Genomic DNA, 16410 nt, shown 5'->3' with positions numbered 1-16410 from the left:
CATCTTGCCATCGCCTACATAGATGTATCTTTCACCATCACTTGGCTTTCGGCAACTCAGGCAACCCCGCATAGACACACTAATATGAGTTGTTGCACCGGAATCTATCCACCATGTGTGTCGTGGTACCAAAGTTAAATTAACCTCAGAACAAACCAAATTAAGAAGCATACTTTTTTTAGCACGCCATGCGTGATAGTTAGTGCAATGCTTCTTTTGATGACCTTCAGCTCCACAAAAGAAGCAACCTTTACCGTCTGGTGCCTTTTGTTGTTTCTTATTAGGTACTATATTTGCAACCTTATTATCCTTCTTCCTTTTCTTCCCTTTGTCCTTGGAAATACTAGTCAAATGAGCACTTTCTATCTTCTCTTGCATCAACCTTTCCTCTTCTTGCACACAATGAGAGATGAGCTCATTAAGAGACCAAGTCTCCTTTTGACAGTTGTAGCTCACTTTAAATTGACTGAATTATATGGGAAGAGATATAAGAACTAAATGCACTAATAAATCTTCAGAGAGATCAAGCTTAAGTGCTCGTAATTTAGAAGCAAGATGAGACATTTCCATGATGTACTCCCTAATGTTTCCTTTGCTTTTATACCTCATTGAGATTAGGTTTGCCAAGAGTGTACTTGTTTCAACCTTTTCATTTTTGGCAAACCTCTGCTCAATATCTTTAAGGAACTCCTTGGCTGTAGTTATTTTTTCTGAAATTGTGCCCCGAAATGCTTCGGGAATGGCCTTCTTCATGATCATTAGACACATGCGATTTGACCTCTCCCACCTTTCCTTGTTCCTTTTTTCATCAGAGGAACTTTCATTTGTAAGAGGTGCTAGAGGGTCTTTCCTTAATGCAAGGTCCATATCCATGACTCCGAGAACTATGTAGAGGTTCTCTTGCCATGATTTGAAATAAGAACCATTCAACATAGGAATAGAATTAATGTTGGCTGATATATTAGAAGCAGAACCCATAGCTGAAATAGAGAATATAACAATTCAAATAAACATGCTCACAAATAATAATAACTTTAATCTATAAATTCAAATAAGAGTAACCCATCACAAGATATCGGACGTTCCATTAATATTTAGTCTTTGGACAAAAATATTAACTTACGATTGATATCTTGGCGTGATAATCAAACACAGATAATAAAGAACACGTCAAATCAATAAATATTCCTTTGGGCCGATTTATCTTTCACTTGTAAAACTAAATAATTGTCACATGCTTATTACCACAAATGTGTATGCAATTCTGTTGAATATTAATCTTCCTTTGGGCGGATTAATATTCACATAAGTTACATGCACATAACTATTTGTAATTTGGAATAAAATTAATTTCCAGAAAGATGTCACTTTGGCGACATATTGTTTCAACCGATTTATTCCAAAATACATATACTAATATTTGAAAATTATACGAAAATTCAAATACTTAATCCATAATGAATTTTCAAATGAAAATAACATTAATTAACTAGGAAATGTACTTTCATAATTAATTAATCACTTAAATAACTATATTAATTGACATGAATAAATGAAACAAAATAATAACATATTAACCATAATAATGAAAAACAATCATCTGAATATCATAAATGTGTAGCCAACAAGAAAATTAGTAATTCACGAATAGATTTCGTTTTTGAATAAACCCCCACTTTTTTTTTTTTTTTTTAATATCCCTAATTCTCAAAACACATTCTCATATGATCTTAATCCCAATGATTCAACATGAAATGGCTCTGATGCCACTTGTAGAATCTTAATTAACCAGGATCAAACATGTCAAATCATCGAGAAAATATTAAGTGCGGAAATTTACCTGAATCCATAAAATTTATAAAATATTCAATTTGGATCGTTGATCTGAATCCCCGAGATTGAATGATGATCGTTGATCTTCCAAGCCTTGAATGCAAGCCCTCCTTTTGAAAAGATCTTTGATCTTTCTATTCTCTCTCTAATGATGGGAGTTTAAAGAGAAAAGCAATGCATTTGGCTTGGGGACCATGACCCTTTTTATACTACTCAATATTGAGCAGTTTCAATTACTAACTTAACCCATCATAAAGTTTAATAATTATATTGATTTCATAACCTTAACTTGCATTTGGTCTCTACACATAGGAGGCCACACTTTACGATACTTTATAACTAACTGATAACTTTAATATGTTATGTTATAAGATAGCATAAATACACATTAATTTAGTTAATATATTGCCCATAAATTAGATTTTACTCTAACAACATCAACTTGCCACCCATTCCCCACTTCCAATATAAACCCTCAAAGTAACGTTGAACATCCAAGGAGAAGGCTTCGCCACCCCATGAGAGGACCTAGAGCCTCAACTTTGCATACAAGAAATCAGTTGTTGGGAAGTATAGTGATTTTACAGATTTTGTCTAATATGAAGTCGGGTTGTTACTTGTTAGATGATGCATATCAACTTCGCAGCTTCTTGATGACATCAATGTGAAATTGATATTACATCCATTGCATTGTCTTGACAAGGAGTTACGAGGCCATCATATATATTTTCAACATAATGAAAGGCAAATCTGACTATGCCATTGATTCCCGCTACTAGTATGATTTTTTGATTGGGTACTCATTGATGCCCATCCCAATACAATACACTAAAACCATCATCAAGCATGAAAATATATATTAGAATGCATATAAATTCTTCAACTATATGTGCAAGTTTAACTAGAGCAATAAAAAGAGAAATACAAATTTGATCTTTAATTTGCTAGATAGATGATCCATTATTTCTTCCTCATTGTCAAGCCTATCATTGAGAATGTTCAACATCTATTCAAGTTATGTTAGTTTTCAAATGTATTCAGATGGAAGTTAACAGAGTTGGAGACTCATTGATAAAAAGGCTAGGTCATGAATTACATGCAAGACTATTCGGCTTAAGCTCTTCGATTACTAGCGATTTGATCATCCTCTATTCCATGAGTTGTAGCTTGCTTGCGCCGTTAAATAGTATTTCATTTTACCAAAAATCAATAATAAATAAATATATAAAATATATATGAGTGGTTTAATTTTCTACTAGATAATTTACACGATACATTATACACTTGGATTTTAATTGAAAATATAATATATTTTATTTTATCATTCAAAAATGTTTCCTAAATCTATAGTTAATATTACTAGTTTACTCCATCACTCTTTTATGTGTCACAAGCAATGGTGGGGAAAATACTTCAAAGTAAAGTTGTCACCACATACTGTATATCATTTACCAAAGCCAACACTCACTACTTATATTGCACCGCATTATACAAAATAAATTTGATATGCTATACTTAAATCTAGTCAATATTAACTACAATATCAATAGGGACAAAATGATGAAAATAATTTTTTATTGAAAAATTTATAAAAATGATCATTCCATAGTTATACTGATTGCTTTGTACCATATAAATGTAACATGACAATTACCAAGAAAATAATATATATATATATATATATATATATATATATATATATATATATATATATATATAATACACACCGACGTTAAAAAATCTATAAAGTTCAGTATTCGATATGATATTTGATGGAGACATTATATTTGATACCATTCCAAAATGACAACCTTCCTTCCAAGTTGGCTGTTCATGCTCATGCTTGCAATCATTTTGGAGATTTCACTGTTGGGAATATCAGATGATGGAAACCAGGTCATACAAGGGATTTGGAAGGGGACAAACTTCAAATATGGTACAATATGTAAATTTTAATGACAATTGATGTCTGGAACTTAATATTGCTCTATTTGCACTTTATATAATGTAACTGAATTTTACTCGTTTACCAAAAAAATAAACTGAATTTTACTCAACTTGCCTCAGTAATTGTGGAAGAACTGTCTAATGCACAGAAGGGGGCAATTTGCCTTTTTTTTTTTTTTTTTTTCTCCCTCTCATCCACCTTAGAGTGACCCCTCCACACATCCTCAGCTCATATAAACTGAAGGTTTTCTCTCACACAACTCCAAAATGAGTTCAGTTTTATGGTAGAAGAAACCATTAATTCATCAGCGCTATGCGCATCAAGTACTAGTTTAATTTACTTTAGAATGGTTGGAAATACATGTTAGGATGAACTGGCCGGTATTCAGGCTCAACTTGCTAGCTACCTGGTAACAGCTCCTAAATCCCATTTCCAGTTCAATCTTCAATGCAATTTTTGAACTGATATGGTGAATGAAATGTGGTAGGATAGACTTACACACCTTCTCCTAAGATACATTTGTGCACTTGCCAGGTAAACATACCTTTCAACCCTTGAATGTAGAATAGAAAGCAGGCCACTGTAGGACATCAATGCGAAAAGTTATTCAGATAATACACCAAATATTTTGAACCGTATTCTGGAGACATGTACACAAATTAGTTTCACCCTCTTCTGGAGAAACTGGAGAAACTAATTGTGCAGAAGGATTTCAGCAAGCAAATTGTGCAGTGCCCCATGCAAGTGCTTGACTTCCAACCAGTGCATACATACCTGCCATTTCTTGGGTCTTTCATCATTGTAGTCATAGTAAAGTCAACCTCTATGATCCATGACCTCTTCATGCCAAACAGAAGACATGCTTAGACACCTGGGAATTGTTTCCTCAAAGCCTATTCATACTAAAGAAGGCATATACTGTACGCAGGAACATAAACGAATGAAAGAATAGAAGGTTACCTACGAATTGGTGATTTGAATCTATCAAACAGAATAGTTTATTTAATAAGACATGACAGTACTTACGCAGAGACAATTGCAAAACCAAAACCAGATGGAGGGTGGAGAGGTTTAAAATTGGGGACTAGAAGAAAATTTGAACTTACCAGATGGAGAGTGGAGATATACTAAAATTGGGGAGTAGAAGAATATTTGAACTTGCAAGTCCTCTCTCCCTTCATATCTATTTATAATAAGGGAGAAAGACCTTAATGGGGGGCAGAATAGAGAAGAAAAGAGTATGACAGAAGACAAGGGAGGAAGAACGGGACACCTGAGGGGGGTGGGGAAACAAAGTTGCAGGTAAGAGAAAGAGTCATAAGTAGGGAAGACAGGATGGGGGAGGAAGGTGCACATGTGCAGACAAGCTTTAGCTTTTCATCTTTCTACTACATCGATTCCAAGCTTTAGCTTTTCATCTTTCTACTACATCGATTCCTTAAAAAAAATAGTGATGCTTAAAAAAGAGAACTTAAAGATAGACTAAAAGATTCATAAACCAAATAACACTAAATCCTTAATCAATAACATATATGGAATTCCAAATTATAAATTAAAAAAGAAGAAGAAGAAGAAGAAGAAGAAGAAGAAGAAGAAGAAGAAGAAGAAGAAGAAGAAGAAGAAGAAGAAGAAGAAGAAGAAGAAGAAACATGAAATAATTAAATTTCTCCACTTGATCCAAAAATCAATTGGACCCGTTTATCTCAATTTGGGTCCCCAAATGGAATTGGATCAAGCCAAGGCTGTGCACCATCAATTCTCCCAATGTTCAGAAAAGAAAAATGCAGAATTGAAGAATCAAAAACTCCTGATGAACAGCTATTAGATCCATGTTTGCAACTTGAACAAAATCCAAAATATGAAGTCCTACTGTAGACATCCATCTCAAGGAAATAATGAAGAACAAACTCATGATGGGGAATAGTACTCACTACTTGGGATTCCACCGTTATATGATCCACAATTTTCTCATCTGTCACAACTGCTCTGGATTCATCGGTACCTGATCCACAATCTTCGCACCTTCAGTTATTACTATTGGCTATTCTCAGTGAGGCTGTACCACTTGTGCTTTTTCTTTTGGCCTGGAACAAACATCATCAATACTTGGAGGGGCCGTGCTGCCTGTTCTGCCCTATCGGCATTTAGCAATGCATCACTGATAGTTCTTAGTATGCCTTGATTGGTATCAAGAATCTTCAAAATCACAACATGTTGTTGAGCAGCTGAGCCACTTGTTCAGATGATATATGGACTTAGGAGACTAATGGTATAAACAAGTCTTGATAAACTCTACCACTACGGGTGATCACATAAGGTGGTAACATAACACACTTAGACAAATAGCCATACTCAAATTTAAGAGTTAATGGGCAATCCTATAAATAAGAGTCATCTAACAGTAATTGCGAAATTTTAATTTATTGGACTGCAAATAAAAGAAGAATTGAGGTGTAATGTATATGTAACAAGTGGTTGGGACGGGTAAATCTTAAAACTAATAGACATGGAGGAGAATAAGAACAGAATGGGGCACTACTGCAAATAAAAGAAACAAGAAAGGGGAAACAATCATGTTTTAAAAGAAGGCAGGAATAGGGTAGAATAATAAAAAGATAAGAGGTAAGGGGGGGGGGGGAGTGGAAAAAGAAAGGGGAAAACAAAATTTAACGTAAAATGGGTAAGTGGGGGTAATATGGGGAGTAGGAATCTCCAACAAGCCTATTGTGATTCTTCAAAAGAATAGAAGATCTGCAGGAGTCTTCAAGTCTGGACATGCCATCTGAGTGTGAAGTGGCAGAGGAATTTACTGAGGCTAGAATAGTTTTGTTCTGTCCTTGGTTCTGACAGAATCACAGAACATGAGGCGACAGGTAGGGTTGATAAAGTTGCAGATGAGGGGGAAAGACAGTGGCAGCAGCAATCACTGGGGAAGAAGAGGAACACTAAGGAAAAAGAAAAAGAAAAATATCACTGTTGCAGGAGAAGAGGGAGAAGAAGACTCATAAGAGGGGAATTCAGACATCGGATATATTAATTGGTCTAGATTGGTACTAAGTAGCTGATGAAACTACAGTTCCTCAACTAGACCTCTATAGTATGCAATGCATCCATTTAAGGACTTGTCTCCCAGTTGGTGTTTAAATAACTTTCTATAGATGTCAACGATGCAAGAAATATTCACTTCTTGTGAGGAACTTTAACACAAGTTATTTCAACATCCTCAGCAAGGGTGTGAAACATGATAGAGGCTATGGTAGGCTCAGCAATGTTCCATAGGCAGATCTTAGTAATAGAATTCTGACGCATTCATTTAGCACAGGTTTCTGCAGCTTGGGCCTATAGTTGAAAATTAGGAACTCCTAACAGCTTGATAGTGGTGATCAAGACTTGGAAATTGTCAATTAGTGGTCTACAGCCATACTAAACCCCAAAGGTAAAAGGCTAGATGTGAGTAACTTAAAAGGTAGGTTTGGGAGCCAGACAAAACAAATCAGATGGTAATAACTCAACTATGGTTTCAGAGCCTAAAGAGAGAACCCAAATGAAGAAAATTCAACAATTTGGCCACGGAAGCCAAAGGAGCAACCCCCCCCCCCCCCAGCGCCCAAAAAAAGGGAAAAGGAAAAACACACCAATACCAAATCTGAGTTTGAATTTAAGGCAGCAATAACCACTCCTTTAGGATTTGAAACAATCAATCTAAACCAGTTCTTCAAGCTTCAAAGATAGGCAGTGGCTAAGGAACCAATCCCTTATTGAAGAACTCGACCTAGGTTTGGAAATAACTTAACTGAATTTAAGTAATACGGTTTTGTAACAAACCCAGCACCACCCCACCCAAAGAGAGAGAGAGAAAGAAGAGGGCAGACATACCTGATAAGTCTTCAAGTTTGCAGGCAGAGGCCATCTAATAGATTGGACATAGAGAACAGGCTTCAAAGACCTTTCTTGACAACTGAAAGATTAAGGACACCACTAAAAAACCCAGGAACAAGAAATCACAAGGTGTGGAGAACCAATATCATGGAAGGGAAACCCAATTCTGCTGACTTCATGCGAATTCAATCATAATAATGGTAACACTATTCAAATTCAGAAACCAGCTTCTAATAAGATATCCCAACCAACCTTGACATATACCGAGTCAAAGTCTTCAAAAGAAAACTTACTTTCGGAGTCTAAATTGTGATATTTTACAGAATAGGCTGCTGCAGCCTTGAAATTAGACTTGAATGACCTTAAAAACTAAAATCAATCTTCAGTGTTTGTTATTAAGGTGCTCGCATACAGTACCAGGACTGGAGACTCTACAACACCAGAGCCAAGAAAGACAGAAGTTTAAAACCAGGGACTGGAACGGGAAGAATAGTCAAACTTGTCAGTCCCCTCTCTCACAATGTTTATTTATTAAACATAAATCCAAGTTACAGAATCTGATCTCTAATTCTAACAGGAATCTTACAAGCATAGACATAAGTAGAAATAATGATAAAACAAGCCAAATATAACTGAAACAAAAACAAAGAAACCAAAATCTTCCACAGCTTGATATGAATCTAGGCTTTCCAGTTTCACCAGTCAAACAACCTGCATAGCCATGTGAATCAATGGAGAGGTAAAAAGAGTGAGACGACAAGATTACTTCAATCCAATTCAACTAAGCTAACAAGGAAAGAAGGGAATTGGTAAGATCCCATGACTCAACCTACAATTCCAATTGATCCAGTACACTAGGCGACAAAGTTACCATTGCAGTTGATGCAGGGAGCTTATAACAGACAAAGGAGAGATGAATCCTTAAAAGAATTGATGATCATCACAAAAACTGACAAGAGGTTGATAGAGGTTTCAAATCCCTGAAAAGTCTATCCAGTTTCTAAAACCCTGACAAAAAGTATATTCAGCTTGAAAAATGTGATGAAGCCAATCAAGACACAGGTTCTCGTCTCTCAGATCATGGTGTGACTAAGACTTGCGAATCCAAATGGAAATGAGACTGCCCTCATGGCCTACAACAGACCCACCAAGAGCTGCTGGCAGAAGGCAAAAGGAGTGAATCCAGAAGTCAACCTCAAATCAGGGAAACCACGGGAAATCCATTGCAATGAGGATCAACACAATAGGGATAAAATAACGGAATATAACTAAAACTTTTATTGCTTTTTCAGTTTACATAATAATAATAATAATAAAAACCACACACACACAGAAAAGAAGGCTGCAGGGGTGATGAGCTATCTCAGCCTAGATCTCTCACTCACAGCTATCTTAGCTGTTGAACATGGATAACTCCACAAGCAATGGCAACATTGTCTGTAAATTGGAAAATCCAAAAGTCTGATCTTCTGTCGCAATGAAAAGGCAATTTATAGCTAGCTTAAGCTTTAGACGAAATAGAGATTTTCCAAATATTAACAGTCTTAAGTCAAATATGGGGCTGAGACACTGTTCATGTGAACGGTGTTTAGACCTTCTTCTGGCCATTCTAATGGATCAACTGTGCTGATTGGGGTGACTTGAGCTGGTGCAGTCCAGTGTCAATCCATTCAATCCTGGTTCCATGGTCTTCTTCTGTCCAGCCACTGAATCTACATCGGCTCCATTCCTAGGACAAATTCTGAAAACTTAAGGAAAAACAGCAACTTCTAGAAGTAGCAACCTAATGAAAGTTGAAACTAGGCTTTATAGTTCAGCCTATGTAAGAATTATAAACTAAGCCTCTACATCTCCCAAATCCCAATAATAAAATCTTAATGTAATATGATTTCTACCCTCACAAATCTTCTAAGAATATCCACAATTAAGTCAAACATGGGGCTGTGGCACTGTCCACGTAAACAATGTTTTTGCATCTTTTTGGCCCTTCTAGAAGATCGAGTTGGTTGGCTTGGTTTGATAATGCAGAGCCTGGGAAGGCCTGCTGAGGTGGGCTGCACTGAGCAAGAATTAGGAAAAGAAGGAGAAGGAGAAGGGAAACACAGCCGCACACACTGGATTTCTTTACTGAACTTGAGTATAAAAATTTTATAATCAGAACTGTGAGAATCCTCGTGCAGTTACACAACAAATAGGGAAATGCCTTGTCTCAGAAATAGAAACCTAACTTGAATAGCAACAACTGAAATATGAAACTAACAGAAACCACATTCAAGACAAGAAACTAAGGAAACAATACGTAAACTACCCCATATACAGTAAATAAATATTACTATTATTACTAAACACAGCATTTTCAGACCATAAATCTAGTTAAGGCTCAGCCCTTGGTCTGGGGTTCCAAAGTGGATCATGCTGGTCCAGCCAGGCAAGGCTACTGTATCAGCTCTCCTCTTCTGAAAAGAACTCTACTCCTTCGAGTTTGGAAAGGGACCAAGGAGACCTTCTGAAACAACTCATTGGAGGAGGAATGAGCTTACTGCTTTCTTGAGCATAATATCAGAGAGGTCCTTAGCAAGAAGAACTTCATGGTTTTGTTGCCATGCTCAAAAGAGTAGATATTTGCATATCCACAATGTTGGACCTCCTTATCAAATAGCCAAGGCTGCCCAAGAAGAAGATGACAGACCTTCAGGGCGAGGATGTCACAACGCACAGTGTCCTTGACGAACGCACTGTAGTCCACCCAAGCAAGTTTGCAGGGGTTTGGATGTGGCTCTGCTATCAATCCCAACTTATGAACAACTTCTTCAAAGATAAACACTTTCAATAGTCATTGTGCATAATTGATCATCACCCTTCAGACAAGTCTGAAAAATACTGCTATGGAACCAATCTTCATGTTCAATACCTTTATGAGTAACCAAAATAGGACAAAGGACATAACAAGCATATGGACCCTCATCATTGTCATTGTTGAAACCTTCATTTGTTGGTTATTCTGCTAGTAGATCAACCGTCTCAAACCCAAGATGCTCTTCAAGAGTATAAGGAATAGAATTATACTAATTGACAAAAGCAACCAAACGGGAGGGACACTAAGCACTAAGATGTCCATAGCCTTTGCATGTAAAACACCTAATGGCATCTGTGGATGCCAAAGTGGGTGAAGGTTGATTGGAACGACGCTGAGGTGGGGAATATGATGTTAGGCCTTGCAGACTACATAGCAAGATCATGCTGACATGGGGAGGATGGATAACGTTAGGTCTTAAAGATGCCATAGAAGAACCACTAGCCTGTGGTTTGCCAACTGAAATTGACTTCTCTTGTACAGAAGGCTAATGTGGGTAAAAATTATCACCCCCAGAATATGCCTCCAAAAACTAGTTCGATTATATGGTTTCCTCAAATTTTCCTCAACCTGATATGCCACTGGACTGCTTCCTCTGTAGTAAATAGTCTACTTGCTGCAAGTGTGGCACTAATCTGTGGGTGCAAACCATTAAAGAACTGCGCCACCAGAACTCTTTTGTCCCACTCAAATTCAGAGTGAGTGGCTAAGTAATGGAACTTGGCCACATACTCCTCAACAGACAAAGTCTCCTGTCTTAACTGCACAAATTTGAGGGGTACATTTTGCTTCTAATCAATAGGTTGGAACCTTCGGTCCATATCAGTTTGCATCTCAGCCCATGTAATAATTTGATAATACCACAAGTACGGTTTTGTTGGTGGTATTTGATCCACCAAACAAGAGCAGTTCCTTTCAATATGCTTTCTGCAGATATCAACTTCCTAGGCTCTAGAAGATACTACCATCTGAAGAAAATCTCCAGTCTATGAACCCAATCAAGATATTCTTTGGAGTTGTGGTCTCCATAACAATCAATTACTTTCAACCTTGCTGCTTTGTCTATTCCTTCATCATGTTGTCCATATGGTGATGATGGTGTTTGGGTGGAGTTAGAAGAATTCCCAGAGTACATGGGGAGGGCAGACTTGGTAATATGGGGAACAGAATGGAAGGGAGGGAAAGTTGGAAAGGAAAGAACAAAGGATTGTGGGGATTATGTTGGGGTTTTGGAAAGTTCCTTCTTTGAACCAGAGAAAAATAGCAGAAAATTGAGGAGAGCTTCTGCTTGCGATGGAGGGAAGAATCAATGGAAATTGCACTTCTAAATTCAGATATGTTTCTACGTGTTGCTGCTCTGTTCTTCATCTTCTATCTCTTTCTATTTTCTGTTCTTCCAGGGTTCTGATTCAGTCTCTTGATTTCTGCTTCTCTTTTTCTTCCTCTTTTTTTTTCATCTTCTCTTTTCTTCTTTTCTGGACTGCATCTCTGGCTACTCTGCTCTTCTTTTCTCCCCCCCCCCTCTTTGAATCTGCTTTTGGTTCTTCTCTCTCAAATCTCTTGGCTGCTCTTCATCTTCTTTTTTCGTCTTTTGTGGCTGCTGTCCTGCTCTCTCCTCTCTTTTCACCTCTGCTGCACTCTTTTTCTTTTCTTTTTCTTTTTTCCGCAGTTGTCCTGCTGGTTGCAGAACAATAACAGAAACGAAGGGTATAGAAAAAGAATACTGATGGGGGAACAGAAAGATGCTTTTAGCTATGATACCAAAATAATGCAGAGCCTGAGAAGGCCTGCTAAGGTGGGCTGCACTGAAAGAGAGAATTAGGAGAATAAGAAGGGGACCACAGTCACACACACTGTATTTCTTTACTAAACTTACATTATTCAAATTTCATTATCAGAATTCTGAGAATCATCATGCAGTTACATAATAAATAGAGAAGAAGCCTTGTCTCAAAAATAGAAATCTAACTAGTATAGCAACAACTGAAATAAGAAACTAAAGTAATAGAACCCACATTCGAAATAAGAAATTATCTAAGGAAATTATATGTAATGTAAGCCACAAAAAGTAAAGACATACTAAACACAGCCTTTTCCTGACCATAAATCTGGTTATACCAGCCTTTGGTCTGGGTTTCCAAAGTGGATCATGTTGGTCCTGCCAGGACAAGGCTAGCATCACTTGAGCTAGCCTGGTCCAGTGCTGGTCCTTTTGGTCCTGGATTAATAGCCTTCTTCAGCCTTTGATTCTACACCTGAAACTGGTACTTGAGAAAAGTGTAAGAAGAGGAGAAAGGAGAAAGATAGAGATAGATTCCAAGGTGGATTACAGCTCTAATGCCATGTCTGATCGAGAGGAATGATGACTGTCAGTGTGACCACCCTACTTTTTTTTATAATAGGCGGCACATGTGTACAAGTTCAATAATGCCCTAAGGACAGATTTACCCTTCTACCCATATTACAACATTCCCAAACGGTTTCATAGAAACCCAAGAACCTACATTAAAAATTATATATAAGCTGTTATTAAAATAAATCTCCATCATTTCACAGACTCAGCATTGCTAGTAACAGAATTTTAGATCTTAGGAATCAAGTTATTGGTTCAAACCTGGTTTCTGATGTTATATTCTCCCATTCAATTAGACAATTTGGCCCAAAATTTTGGCTCAACCTGACTCCTTGGTTATTTAGTATTAAAATTCTTAGGAATTCTGGCCTAGTAATTATTATGCAATCCTTTCATAAGCTGATCTCCCACTATCTCAACGGTTTGAGGTTAGCAGTTCATCATCATTCTTCTTCTTCTCTCCTGAATTCCTCAGAAAATTGTATTTTATTTAACCATGCATCAGTTCACTACGTCAAATAATATCATAAGATCTGTAACTGAACAGGGTAACTTCGACGGTATAATGTAAAATTACAGGTAAGACTGTAGGAGATGATATGAGCACAATAATATTAAGACTAGAACGCAGTCCAAAGTATTTGACCAGCATGAACCATATAGTTAGACATTCTAATGACAAACACATACTTAGCAACAAAAAAGAAAATTAGAGTGCACTAATTATTTTCCAGGCATGAAGAAAAGGGATACATGAACATGCCAGTCATTTACCAAGCAACCTAATCATTCAAATGCTGTTGCAGAAACACAAAGGAATTGGCCTTAATTAACTAAAAGTATTCACAAATTTCACATACAAACTGTACATGACTCAGGATCACATAACTCTCCAGTATTAGATAGCATGTTCAAAAAGATATCTTACATGGAGGCAGTCTAAGGAGCAATTTTATGAACCCAGTCACTGGATTTCGACCACACAAATGCTCAAAGAGTGAGCTGTTCCATATCTTTTCTGTTTCTCCATAATTTTCCATGACCTGACATTTTCTCTTCCTGATCATCGTATGTGTTTGCTCTAAAACTCGAACTTGCTTCCTCATTATCCGAAGAACCTGGCCTTTCAGTTAGGAACTGTTCCCAGAATACATCATTCACCCGGCCCTGAGTAGCTGAAGGCCCCTTATTATTTGTTGTGCCATCATAAGGAGAAGGCTTGAGTACATCAACATTACCGGTACTTCTGTTTTTGGAAGCAAGATCAGTTTCCTTTTCACAGGAACTAGACCTTAACTCGGGGGAAGTACCAATTTCAGTGCCTAATGGTGAAATTCTAGAGGAATAAGGACTATTCTCCACTTGCAAAGCAGAAGAAGCAAGTGTAAGATTCAAATGGCAGGAGATGTGACCATCACCTTCTTCAGCAGAAGTCAAAACATCTGGCAAGCATTGGAGCCTTGAGGTGTCATTTTCTCTAACTTGTCTTGACAAATTTGCATCCTTTTTCAATGCAAATGATGTCCCAGTATCTGAGAGGTCAAATGTTTCAGGAGCAAAGGAAAGACCTTCCATCATTACTTGTGCATCTCTTACGTCTCCTTCCGAGTTGTTCCTCTGTGAACTCATTCCGTCTTCATTGGAGCTATGTGCACTTGGATAAACCAAGTTATTATCTGAAACAGCTGGTGACAGCTCAAGGTTCAACTTACTAGAGAAATCTTGGTGGAATATATGCCCAACATCAGGTTTGGAACTACTAGTATGGTTATCAATAAGGCTGGTCTCTGGTACATCTTGACAGGAATCAACGTTAGGTAACCTTCTCCTCTTATTTATGGCAGACAAGTCCATGGAGGATCCAGCCATTCGAACAAGATGCTCAACAAAAACTGGATTCTCCACAGCCTTTCCTAAGAAGCTCATCATTCTCATTTGTCTCTGTTCCATATCCTGTACCCTTCTCTCCAAATCTTCCAACTGAACCTTTGTCCCAGATCGCTGCTGTTTGAATTTCCAGAGGTTGCTCTGAAGAGCACTTTTCTCCCGTGAAAGCTTATCAATCTCTTCCTCAAGAGCCGCCCTTTCTGGATCTCCTGCAGAGCCTTGTGGATGACTGTGGCTATGAATAGGCTTCCTTCGGTAAATGTTCTTAAGAAGATGCTTTTGATCCTTCACAAAATCTTCATTAGCAAACTCCCATTTCTCCGGATCAATCTTACGGAATCCCTATCAACAAAACAAATACAAATCACACATTTTAAATTCAAGAAATCATTCATTTCGATTCCCAAACTCAATTTCCACAATCAATAATTATTTCAAGAAAACTTAGCCTTCACCACGTAGAACTATAACAAATCCAGCATCCTGATTCAACTATGAAACAAAATTACAAGAACTAGAATTCCATTGACGAGGAGACCTAGTTCAAAAGGTTAAGAAAAGATGTCAATCGAAGTCGCTAACTCCATCACTTCAACATGAACAAAAAAGCGAAAAAACTACAATTGACTCGATTGGAAATGAAGTGGGTGAAGAAAATTTTCAGAAACAATCCACGGCATCTAACAGAAGCACATACGAGGGAAAAGAGAAGAAGTACATACGGAGATTATGTAGAGATCTTACATAGGTGTTGAGCTGCCTGATGAAGCTAGAAAAATTGTTGTGCTTGAAGTAAGTAGGGAGGAGACGAGCAGCAAATTCAGGCGGATTCCATACGACGAAACTGTTCTTGTTAGCGCTCCAAGAAACGATTTCATCAGTGGCCGAATCATCGACCATATCATAAGTTTTCAAAAGAAACGGAGCTGGACCTCCTCCGCTGCTGCTACCACCACCACCACCACCGCTCTGTCCCCCTTCCATCAAATCTAAGGAAATCCACAAACAGAGATCGTTTTCGTTCCGCTTTAGAGATTTCTCTGCAAATCTGGATCTTCTAGAAAGCTTAATTCGATATTGAGTTAGGTAAGGCCAAAAAGAGAAGGCGTTGAGCAAACGACGACTTCATCAATGACTTGGAGAGTGGGAGATCAATCCCAAACACTCGTAACGAACGCTATAAAAAAAAAAAAAAAAAAAAAAAAAGTTTTCCATTTTCATTTTCTAGCGAATTCTTTTTCGGTAAATCTTGTTTTTGGGCGAAATCTTTCATTTATTTGATCTTAAAATTAATATAATTGTCAATGCCACGTGTGTTCTAACCGTAAATGCCACGTGTATCATAAAGAGCCGGAACCGAGATTTAGAATCTGCCCGAAATCAATCATTTTTGGTCAGGGAATAATTTTTCTTTTCTTTTCTTTTGGTAGTCCTAACTCCTAACTCCTAAGTCCTAACATCGATGATGTCTGTGCTTTTTAATAGTTAACATTTTTTTTTTTTTCAATAGTTAACATGTTGGTTAATCCTATTTTAAAACAAAACGGAAAAAAATCATTGACACATCTAAATTATCTAGTGCGCCCTAGAAAGTAGAAACATATCCATAAAAATTATGTCAAGCTAATCCCCATTTAGCAATAAAAGCAAAGCAAA

At 37.3% G+C, this 16410-nt stretch overlaps 1 protein-coding gene across 3 annotated transcripts; it reads right to left on the bottom strand.

Annotated features, from left to right (window-relative positions):
- Positions 1-5471: 5471 nt before the first annotated feature.
- On the bottom strand, positions 5472-15939 carry AT-HSFA5 (winged-helix DNA-binding transcription factor family protein). 3 transcript variants are annotated; one of them, XR_016173005.1, is made up of 3 exons: positions 15499-15939; positions 13796-15096; positions 5472-5865 (listed from the first exon to the last, which is right to left on the bottom strand). XR_016173005.1 is itself a non-coding variant. In XM_089153078.1 (2 exons), the coding sequence occupies exons 1-2, from the start codon at positions 15736-15738 to the stop codon at positions 13858-13860; spliced, it is 1479 nt and encodes a 492-aa protein (XP_089009204.1). In that variant the 5' UTR covers positions 15739-15939; the 3' UTR covers positions 8385-13857. The 3 variants fall into 3 exon arrangements, 1 of the variants encoding a protein (XP_089009204.1); XR_016173006.1 differs by lacking the exon at positions 5472-5865 and adding an exon at positions 7402-8371; XM_089153078.1 differs by lacking the exon at positions 5472-5865 and having other exon boundaries at positions 8385-15096.
- Positions 15940-16410: the final 471 nt, after the last annotated feature.

This window comes from Hakea prostrata, chromosome 4, assembly GCF_041222555.1.
Source record: "Hakea prostrata isolate BN-2017 chromosome 4, UWA_Hpros_2, whole genome shotgun sequence".
NCBI lineage: Eukaryota > Viridiplantae > Streptophyta > Magnoliopsida > Proteales > Proteaceae > Hakea > Hakea prostrata.
This window is presented reverse-complemented; position numbering and strand designations above follow the sequence as displayed.